The sequence below is a fragment of the Cannabis sativa genome, chromosome 5 (assembly GCF_029168945.1).
Source record: "Cannabis sativa cultivar Pink pepper isolate KNU-18-1 chromosome 5, ASM2916894v1, whole genome shotgun sequence".
Taxonomy (NCBI): Eukaryota; Viridiplantae; Streptophyta; class Magnoliopsida; order Rosales; family Cannabaceae; genus Cannabis; species Cannabis sativa.
In genome coordinates this window covers 14,452,721-14,464,826 of record NC_083605.1, presented here as the reverse complement: position 1 = coordinate 14,464,826, position 12,106 = coordinate 14,452,721, and the positions used below count along the sequence as shown (strand labels likewise).

Genomic DNA, 12,106 nt, shown 5'->3' with positions numbered 1-12,106 from the left:
TAAGGCTTCTAAATTGAAAAAGTAGGGTCCTTTTTTGGGAAACTTTGTTGTTCTTGGTTCATTTTCCTTTAAGATAATATTTGGTTGTTTAATATTTTTAGGTACTCTATACGTTTTATATAATGGAACTGGTTATCAAATTATAGGATATTTGAAATTAACAATTATATTATGTTCATTTTTTTATGTTTTAACAACAACTGTGTTATGATTTTACAATTAAAGTTGTTGGTTTATTTTTAGGCGTACAACTATAAAAAACTATTATGCAACTGTGTACAAACTATTTTGGTAGTCAAAATATTTGTCATTTAATTTCTGACATCTTATCTCAATAGATTACCAACTATTATGCTATTTTTTTCTTCTTATTATTATACAACTTATAAAAACTCATATATATCTGACTTTTACCCACGCCCAAATTCCATAGCTTTAGGTCCGCAATCCCGATCATGATTATTGCATTCTATCTCATCGTATCACATTCTGTTCTGCGATATTTGAGAATCGCCATCCCCCGAATAATCAACTCGTTTACCAAGTAGAGTCTCACGAAATCTTCCCTCTTTGCCTTCAATTACATTCGAAAACGACTTGTAAACCTTATTATGACCGTCTCGCATTGGTTGTCCGTGGATTCCATTATCAAGAAGGGTATCCCCAGCTTCTTGTACCAATTTCTCCTGACACATTACTAATTCCCCTGGCGTAGATCTACTTGTTGTTAATAAATCGATAAGAGTATTGTTCCGATAGATAACTTTTCTCGAAAAATTAGCCTTTTATGATTACATCGACAATAATCCGGTAAAAGGGGGATTATTCAGAGCGGGCTCAATGGACAACGGGGATGGGATAGCTGTTGGTTGGTTAGGACACCCTATCTAAAAACTATTTCTTTTGAAATTATTTATGTAATAAATTCTTAATACGTATCATAATTGTCTAGAAATTATATTGCAACTATTAGTAAACTATTTCAACATTGCCAATTAATAGCAATCTATCAAAACTAACATATCATGCTGTCAAAATTCTCATAGAGATTTAAACAATTCAAATAATTCTCTTGTATCTGTTTAATTGCTTGATTGTTGCATGTCTTTCGGTTGTGACCATGTTGACCACATTTTTTGCACCTATTATGTTTTTTTTGTATCCCAATCAGCTATAAATCTTCTTTTTCTTGGTCTTCCAGATCTTATTTTCTAGTTTGGTGGCAGAAGAAGGATATCTTTTATGTTTTGTGGTGCATCCCATGTTGTGTGATTGTGTACCGGATATATTGACTTGTTGTATGTTTCAAGCCATGTTCTTGTCGTGTAATAATGTGAACAATAATTGTAAACATTTAAGTTTATCTCTTTTATCACAGCGAGCACATGAGCACACGGTAATTCATCAATTTGGAATCTGTTGCAACTGCATGTCTTCTCCGTTAAATTGAACACCCATGATCTTGTTATTTCAACCACTTCAAACATGCTCTCGTTTATTGGCTTTACCTGCATATTAGGTCAAGATAATCAATTTTTAAACTGTAAAGAAAATTGAAAAGAAACTATAAGGAAACAATAATGCAACTTTTAGTTTTAAGTGATTATACATTTTATGTCAATGAGTCCACAAAGTTGTTGACTAGCTTTTTCTCTACTGTAGGTGTCAAAACTGTTGTGGTTTTCTGTGCTCTTTTCCTGTTTGTGTATGTCAATTGTTGTATCAAAGCTCTCAATGACTCCATTAGTGTTGTGATTGGTAGTTCTCTAGCTACTAAGTTTGCTGCGTTTAGAGATTTAGCAATGTTAGAAGTCATAGTTGAATACCTGTTGTGTTTGTTGTGACATCTTGACCATTTATGGTATCCAACTTGTTGTAAATATGGTCTAACACGAATATCCAAGCTGTCAAGCTTGCTCATATGGTATTCAAATTTCCTCTCTCTGTGTGCTCTTGCTACTGCGAAGAATGGTTTATCGAGCTTGCTTGCATTCTTCTTGAAGGTTTCTTTCAGGTTGCTTAACAGGTCGTATACACAATAGCCATGCGTTATTTTTTGAAATACATGAGCAGCTGCCTTAATTATGCTCTCATGTTTGTTTGAGATCAAGCACTGTTCTTCTCTGATCCCATATGTTTCCCTTAGTTCTGTGAAAAACCATTAACATGAGTTGTTATTTTCGGAATCCACAACAGGGGGAAAAATGTGTCCATTTGCATCTTGTGTACAAGCAAAGAGCCATGTCCCTCTATATGTTGATTTAAGGAAAGTTCCATCAACAATTATTATGGGTTTGCACTTCTTCCATCCTTTTATTGAAGCATCTAATGCCACAAACAAGTACTTGAAGCTGTTGTCTTCTTCTGTTTGTATGTGTACAATTGTTCTGGGATTAGTTTTCTGCAGCATGGGCAAAAAACTTGGCAGCAACTTGTATGATTCGTTTGCTTTTCCTCGTAATTCATCTTGCGCGTGCTCTTTGCTTCTCCATGCTTTTATGTAGTTCATTCTCACCCCATACTTATGTTTCATTTCTCCTATGATGTCTTGTGGCGTTTGATTTTTTTTTTTTTATGTTGGTAAACCTTGGCTTGATGTAGTTTCCAATCAACTTCATTGTAGCTTGTCTTGCAAATCTGATGTTTAGATCACAAGTGTGAATCACCTTTCTATAATTTTTTCGAATTATGAATGACTTGGTTGCTCTGTTTCTAAATGCCGTTAGTGCCCACTTGCATTTTGGATCCAAGCAATAAATTTTGTATGTTCTAGCGCAAGACTTTTTCACTTTGAATTGAAAATTGTTTCTAATTGCATTGAAACCAAGCACACTTTGAAGTGTTTCTTTGTCCTTATATATGTTTGTGCTTCTTCTACTTAAGGATGTTGTGGATCTGTGATTAGTAGTTTGTCATAATCTGTGATTTTTGCTTCCATGTTTTTGTTGTTTTTAAGTTGCTCAACCATCTCCTCTGCCACAAGTTTTGTGTAGTCAATAAAGTTTAAATTTTTGCCCCATCTTCCAGCATTGTCCCTTTCATTGTTTGTTGTTGAGTTGTTGAGTCTTCTGTTGTTGCTGCATTGTTTACCATCGGTTCTATTGTATTTGTCTATGCAACTAATGCATTATTATTTTCCAAGAATGATGAATTGATGGTTGTTGTTGGGTTGTTGATGACATTCACATACAATGGATATGTTGTGAAGTCAGGCTCCTTCAGTTTTAGTTGTATGTAGAAATGTAGGCTTTGATCATCCTTTATCCTCAACGGTTGGTATCCTTCTTTCACTTGGTATTTCAGTTGCAGGACAATATTTTCTTGGTTGCATTCGAAGACCTCTTTCAGCTTCTGTATTAGTTCATCATACTTACAATCGATTGAGATGTATTGTCTTGTAGCTTCATACTTTTCATAATTCATTCGATCATCAAATTGCCCATTGCAAAAGACTAGGAATGGAATGTCTTCTTTGTCCTGTGATGTTGAAATTATTATTAGTGTAAGACAATTATTTTGAAACTATTTTGATTCTGTTATTGCTAATGTTAGTAATGTTTCCGAACATTTTTGATACTGATTTTTTAAACAAAAATTAAAATGATCTTTATGAAATAGAAAAGAAACTTACTTCTATTGCCTTTCTTCTGTTCAAGTCTTGTATTTTCAATTCTGAACCCTATTTTTTTCATTTTTTTGTTTGAATACTATTATGAAACTATGAAAAAACTGAAATGCAACTATTATGAAACATTTTAAATATATTAAACAAACTAACTATTTTGTTGAATTATTTTCTCTTTTTTCTCTGTCACAATAAATTCTTGCAATATTGAATAAAACCATAATGAAATGATGATGCAACTATAAATTAACTTGAAAAACTTAGAACTTAACTCCAGTTAACATGGTTGTAGCTTGATTCTATTTGGAAATCAGAAAAACGACTATGCAACTGAATATACCTTATCTTTATTGTTTATATCTGATTTGGATTGATTGGGAGCTGTTGATCTTTTTTGTTATTTCAAGTTAGTTATTGCCAATTGTAAACCCTCTGTTTTTTCAAGTCAGTTGTTGCAACTATTATAAAACTAATATGCAACTATTTCTATAAAACTTACAATGTAGAAGTGATCTTTCTTTTTTACTGTCAAACGAATTCCTACATAATATATAAACTATTATGAAACGATAATGCAACTATAAGGCAACCAAAAAAATAAATAAATAGACTCATACGTAACTGGTTGTAGCTTAATTCGAATTTGCTCTTTTTATTGTGTTTATAAAAAAAAAATATTCCACATTGCAAATCAGTAATCAACCAAAATGTAACTGTATATAACTTAGATCTATTATTCATAATTTTTTTTTTTAATTTTTCACATCATATGATCTGTTTGTTAGAGATCTATATTTCATAAATTTGGATTTCGATATTAGAGGGAGTTGTTTTAATCGAATAAAACCGAAAACAAATGTGTAATTTTAGTTTCTTCACAGTTTTTTTGATTTTTTTTTTCGTCACTTTCTGTTTAGATCGTTGCATGTCTTCTTTTCCAATGGATTTTGCTAAAATTAATGGTGGTATTTCTCTCGTTTTGGTTTTATTTCGGTTGTGTTGCTGCTTTGAACGATCGAGTGATGTTGTTCTTGATCGTTCTGTTCCGTGCGGCTGAAGGTTTAGAGGAGGTGGTATTTTTGTAAATATTTATATGTCGGCCTGTATAAATGTTTAAAGGGCCGGCCCATAGTATATTTGTAATTTTTTTTTTTCTTTTTTGTATTTTTTTTTTGTTTTTTTCCCTATAAAATATTATGTTTGTCAAAATATATTAATTTATATTAAACAACAAAAGATTTTAATAGAAAAAAAAGTTAAATAAGTAAATTAACATTTAACGTCTCAAAAATTATTTACAGTACTTTTGTATAGTTATAGATATGTAAATGAAGAGATAATTATGTATTAACTTTAAGTTTTTGAGATAATGATTCTCTTATTTATTCGATAATCTCATATCATAAAATTTTAGCAGCTTAAGAAGGAATCTTATATATTATTTTTGTTGATAGAAGAAAAAGTGTGCTATAAAGAAACAGAAAGGTGAAAAAAAAAAGTAGGTGAAACAGAAAGTATACTCATCAAGATAAGAAGCAATGTCCTAAATTCAATAAACGTCTAATAACTCAAATTCTAAAAGACTATATAGTTGGGATAATATAGATTCGAGGTCAACAACCATGCAATTAACTGCATAATAATAATATACTTATATGCATTATGCATATTTATATAACCGACTAAAATTATTGTTTTTGGTTTGTTATTATCGTTTTCCTTTGTGGGCTCGGATATGATAATAATCTCATCTTTAATACTAATTAATTAGTAGATAATGCTATAGCCTACAAATATTTATTATATATAATATATCATTCACATGATTTGCATGGTTCATGCATGCAAACACTACTGACACCGCATGAGTACGAATCGTTAACATCAAAAAGGTAAATTCATTATTAAAATGCTAAAGTTAGTTTTCTTTCCATATTGATTGATCGGTATACTATCATTAATTAAATTGAACGTATATTTATTTAAAGAGCATTCTTTTTGGGTACAGGATGTGGTGGTTATACAAGAAATGTCACTTTTACCAGTACAATTCACTATTATACAAGTGAAAATAACTTTTACTTGTGTATTTGCAAACTGTGCTGGCAAAAAGGTCAAAGTTTTACTAGCGCACGTTTATAGTGCCTAAAATCTAACTTTTACCATCGCATTTCAACACTGGAAAAAGTCATTTTTGCCAGCGCTTTTTATTTTGTGCTCGTAAAAGTTCTAATACCAACATTGATTTGCCAACTTCTTTTACCAACACATCAGAAATAAATTTTATTTTATCAGAGCAATACCAAGCTTTGCCAGCACAAAAATGTGCCGGCAAAAGTGACATTTCTTATAACATCTCTAGACATGTTGTCTTGCGATTAACTAGCGATACTCCTTAAAAGTTATTACATTAAACTATATAGGATCGGATACTTAATTAAACAAATAACAATAAAAACACATACAAAAATAGTAGGCTCCACTATTGCTCTTTAACATTTCTCTTATTTAACTATGCCCAATTGAGCTAACAAGGAAGCATGCATGATTTACGTAAGCATGCTGCTTGCCATGCATCTGATCAGAAACACGTTATTAATTCTATATAATATATATATATATATATATATATATATATATATATTATTGGGAAACACGTACCGATTATTTTGTACTGTATGAAATTCTACCTTATTCGTTGGTCTCGGTACGAATATATATATGATTATCTTTATCTCTCTCTTTTTTTTTCTTTTGAAAATGTATATATGATTATCTTTAAAATGCAAGGATTACAATGTTTAGAGTTTTTACCTAATCTCGTACGAATATATATGTGAATCTGTCCTGGCAGAAAACCATGATGAAACGTATAATTAATAATAATATATATAAATTTTAAAATTATATGAATAATAATAATAATACCCGTATACTTTGCACTCATATTTGTCCCGCCTGCTTATTTCTTAATATTTGTAAAGTGTAACCGTAAAAGTAAACTAATTAACACAAACGTCTGTATAAATATATTTTTACAGACGAGTTGAATATGATGTGACAGCAAAAAAAATATTAATTGTTGTAGTAGTAAATGAGTGCACTTTTAACCGGTATAACTCATAAATGAGTAAATTTTAGTTTTTGAGCTTAATTTCTCTCTCCAATTATAGTTTAATCTCTCATTTTTACATTATATGATTTAAGATTGCTTATCAAGACAGGAAAAGTTGAGTTAGTTAGGAGCGTGTGTTGTCCATGTTAGTTAGTTAGAAGTGTTTTATATTTTCAGTTGGTTGTAACAGAATTCTGTTACTTCATCTTATCAGCTCTGCTGATATAAATAAGTGTATTCCCTTCATTTGACAATTAATTAGAAAAACACATTTCTTCTCATATTTTATTTTTCTCTCTCTGTTTTTCTATTCTGTGTTTAATATGGTATCAGAGCCATAATTTTTGTGTGCTACTCTTCTTTGTTGATTGCTTGTGTCCATGGCGAGGAATGGTACTCGTAGTCAAGCTGCTCGAGACAGTTCCAGTGATAATGCAAATCCTTTCTTTGTGCTTGATACAGATCCTACACCTTAGCATTTTGATCAGAGTAGAGATCCATACTACATTGCAAATGGAGATCACACTACTACAAAATGGGCTATTCCCAACGGTTTAGAAGAGGATCAACTATGAAAACTGTTGGAAAAAGTAAGTGGAAGTTCTTCCCATCGGTTTAGCACCGAAGCAAAAAAACTGTTGGGATAGCTATTACTAACGGTGGATAACCGTTGGCAATACTAAATAGTTTTTTTTTTTTTTAAAAAAAAAAAATAATGAATCCCAACGGTTTTTAACTGTTGTGAATACTAAGTATACCCAACGATTTATAACTGTGGGGAGTACTTAATATACCCAACAATTATAAACTGTTGGGAAAAGATGTATTTTACACCTAATTAATCTTGACTCGAAAATTTGGGAAATTTTGGTTCGAAAATTTTGGTTCAAAAATTTCCCACGTCTCTACCTCTTCTCAGCTCGAAAATTTCCCTAAATCTCGTCTCTCTCTCTCTCTCTCTCTCTCTCTCTCTCTCTCTCTCTCTCTCTCTCTCTCTCTCTCTCTCTCTTTGCAGCTACTTTCTTCTCAGCTCCCGACGACAGCTCCTTCTTTCTCAACTCTCGACGATACTGTGCCCGACGTTTCCCCAAGTAGAAGCCCATGGGAGCCCAAGTCGAAGCTCCTTTCAGATCCACATGAGCCGTTTTTTCAAGCATTTTTGTATACAAATTTCAGGCTGGTGCGTTCTTTGTTATTAGGTTATAACAATCGAGCCCTAAGCTGAGATTTCCATATTTCAGCCTATAATTTTAGAAAATTCAATTCGATTTTTTTTTTGTTTGCAGATACGGCAGATATGGAAACTCAATCGAGGCTCTTAACGTTGATTTACACACTGAATTGGGTTTTGCTAATGTGGTGAGCTCTACTAGTACAATTTCTTTTAGCTACACAAATTAATTTGGTGTTGTTTTCTTGAGAAATTTTAAGTCATGAAATTCTTTTACATTGATTTTTCTATGATGATAATGATGATGATAAAGCCATCGAAATGGTTTTCTTTTATTTTTGTTTTAGGGGTGAGGTTGGAGTTGATTATTTATGTCTTTTGATTGTGAAATTAAACTTGAATGATAGTATTGGTGAATCCCAGTATGTTCTCTATCTCTCATGTGTATATACTTTCTCGTTTTGTATATTACATATATCATATAGTTTTTCATTTCACTATTTAATTTTGATCATTGATGGATTACTTTTTAATAACTACAAATACAGTACGAGTATACTTCTGCCAAATTTTTAACCTTTATGTGAATTTGATTTGTGCTTGATTATTATGATCTGAAAGACAAATTTCCAAAACAACATTTTGAAAATTGAAAGGATGCATTGACTCTAAAATTATAAAATAAATCTAAAAAAGTTTCAAGAGTTTATCTGTCATATTTATTGTATTTGAGATTAAATTATTAGATTATACTTTTCCCCCCTTAAATAGAAACCATTCTCTTCTCTTGCCATTGTTCATAGTCTTTGAATCAACAAAACTTTGATACTTAATTATATTATTTATGTGTTAATGTGTTTGGTTAGATCGAGTTTTGAGTATTAAAGGTGTTTGATGGAAGTGAATGGTGAATTTGATAGTGTTTGATGTTTAATGAAATTGATTTATAAGTAACTGAATCGTTCTACATATTGAAATACTGGAGATTGGATTTGTGGTTTGTTTAATCTCTTTCGATGCACTTGCAATTCTAAATTTATAAACTAGTGCAATTTTTCCCTTTTCAATTGGGTTTTGGTTGTGTCTTTCAAATTGATTTTTTGTGTTCAATACTCGCAACTATGAAATGGTTTTAGGAATATTGAGTTCTTGGAGAGGCCTAGGATTGAAAGAATCGGTTATTTAGAAGAGAGAGAATTATAATGAAGTAGAATAATGATATAATAATTAATCTTATAGGTTATATATATGTTGAAAAAACTTAAAGAGTATTCTCAGCTAGCTTATCTTAATTATTTTAAGCTTGTGATCATTTCTTTGGGAGTTGGCACTTTAGATTTGTTTCTGGTAGTCCAATGGATAGTTCAGTCTCAACATCTGAACTGAGATTACTTTCTGTGTTGTTCAAGTCCTCGATCTGCTTATGGTTATTACTATTATTATTGTTGTTGTTATTATTTTTATTGTTTGATGCTTGAACCATTAGTTTAATACCATACTGCAAAAAAACTGAGCAAACAAAAATGATTGATTAGATGTGCCAGCTGTAACTAAATATGTACATATTATTAAATGATAATGGTAATTAGTAATGAAAAGGCTCAAAGGGTTTTTGTCTAGTTAGTGCTAGTGTACTTAAAATGTGTGTTTGAATCCTAAGAAATAATTCAAGAAGAAATTATAAATTCCAACCCATTTATTTGGTGTGTCTTTTTTAGCCCACTGTCTTCTCAATTGGATCACCAAAATATTATTTGTGAGAATTTTGACAAAAGATAGATTTTTCTGGTTTTTTTTTTCATTATATTAGTGCCACTTTCTGACTCCGAAACAGAAATTGTGACAAGGTATGCGTTATCCTAACTTAAATTGTAATAAGTAATATAGCTCTAAATTCTTGTAAAACTATCGACCCAACTGAACTTTATCTAGTAGTCATCCCTCTTGGTTGACCAAACTCAGTTTACTTTGCTTGTTTAGATGCCTATATATACTTGTATAGGGTCACTTTGTAAATACTAACTCAATAAGAAACACTTGTACATAAATTTAGAGAGTTCAATAAAACATTCCAATTTCTCTGGGTTGTTTGGTTCTTCATCTTTAGATTTTTGCATTGTTAGTATAGTGAGTCATTTCAGTAGTAGTACTGACTTTGTGTTTTGTTTGTGCTTTGTTGTAATAAACTCTGTTTCATTTTTACATATATATACAAGAAATGTCACTTTTGCCAGCACAAAAATGTGCTGGCAAAAGTTAGTATTATCCTGGTAAAATAGAATTTACTTGTGATGTGTTGGCAAAAGGGGGTTGGCAAATCAATGTTTGTATTAGAACTTTTGCCAGCATAAAATGGAAAGCGCTGGCAAAAATGACTTTTCTCAGCGCATAAATGCATTGGTAAAAGTTAGATTTTAGCCACTTCAAATGTACGCTGGTAAAACTTTCACCTATTTGCGAGTGCAGTTTGCGAAATGCGATAGTAAAAGTTACTTTTACCACGCAGTAGCGAACTGTGCTGGTAAAAGTGACATTTCTTGTATATAGATGTTCTTTGTAATTGGATTGGATTGCCACTAAGACCCCAAAAGGAAGACCCTGGCGTAGACCCCCCAACAGCGTCACATTGTTTTTCCCTAACCAGTCGACCAATATTAATTAGAAGAGACATCACACATAAAAAAATATATATAAATATTGTAGTACTTTGATTTTCGAAACCCTAAATATAGCACAAATTAATTATTATAAGTTTCATTGTACATTTCCAAAAATAAATATACTACATGTATAATTTTTTTTTTTTTAATAAAAATATAATTGGAGATGATGGAACTATTGGAGAGATTGGCTTTGGCTTGGCTTTTGTTGGTGAAGATTTCATCCAACACAAGTTTTTTCCTTATCTTTGTCTAAATTCAGGGCTTTTGACAAAGCAACCGTCAAAGGTAATGGAAGGGATGCAGTTACCAACTTTGAACATAGTACTTATTAGGGTGAGAGCAATGGCAAAACATGTTCAGGAGTGTATCCAGGCTTCTTACCAAAACATGAGGTACTTTCTTTTGCATCATCAGAAACTTGCCAAAGTCTTGAGCTTATTTTGTAACATGACCTGAATTGAATCAAACCTTGCCTCATCTATTTATTTTTATTTTTTTTATTATTAATACTTAAAGCTAATTATCTGAAGCACTTTTTGGGAGATACAAGAGATGAGAGCAATGGCAGATGTTCATCAAAAGAGGATCGAATCCGCCAAATCTTCGTAGGATCTTTTGAACTGGGCATGGAAAATTCATGGCAATGGTAGCAACATTACTACTACATCTAGTTGTGTTACAGCCATGCCTGTCTTCTCCATTGCAGCATCATCAGGATTCTCATCTTCCACATCTTTGGCTGCTCTCTCAACTACCAATAATATAAGTCCCTAAGAAAATTTTGTGCAAAAATTTTCACAGCTCCAAATTCAGAGGCTAAATTCACAGAGAAATACTTGATTGAACCAATGTTTAGGAAGCGATGGTCGACCGCTAAAAGCAACAAGATGCAGCCTATCTTGTTTGGAGCTTCCAAATCTTCATATGCAAATGCGCAACTACAACAACCTCCACAACCGAAAGATGAGAAAGATGATGAGAAGAATATTCCTGCAGCTTCCAACTCTTCAAATGCAAATGCAAAACCACAACAGCCTCCAAAACTGAAAGATGAGAAAGATGATAAGAAAGATGAGAAGAATGAGCATTATTCGAAAGAACGGGAAACCAAACTGAAGACAATATTCAATGTGGACGACCCATTCCCTGATCTTGGCAAATGTATGATTTTTTTTTTATATAAATGTACTCTAACTTGAAAAATGTATGAATATTTTTTTATAAAAAATATTATTATTTCTATTATATTCTTTTATTATTGGATATTGAATATCTAAATTATAAAAATCCAAGGAAAGAATTGGATTAACATTTGCAATTTCTCTCTTATCTCATATTGTCCGTCGGTTTATAACCGTCATTTTAAGTAGTATATTTTGTTAGTTATAGTGTGACTGAAGCTTTTCTCAATATTTATAAATTGTCATTTAAAGTGACTTGTTCCAACAGTTATAAACTGTCATTTAAAGAGACGTTTTCCGTCAGTTACTACTCGATGGGAGTCTTTCCCAACAGTTATAAACCGTCATTTA

The 12,106-nt window shown here is 31.6% G+C and overlaps 1 protein-coding gene across 1 annotated transcript; it reads right to left on the bottom strand.

Moving 5' to 3' along the window:
- Window positions 1–1,211: 1,211 nt before the first annotated feature.
- Window positions 1,212–1,816, bottom strand: LOC133038176 (uncharacterized). Its single transcript, XM_061116239.1, has 2 exons — window positions 1,631–1,816; window positions 1,212–1,508 (listed from the first exon to the last, which is right to left on the bottom strand). Exons 1-2 carry the CDS (start codon window positions 1,814–1,816, stop codon window positions 1,212–1,214), a joined length of 483 nt encoding a protein of 160 aa, XP_060972222.1.
- Window positions 1,817–12,106: the final 10,290 nt, after the last annotated feature.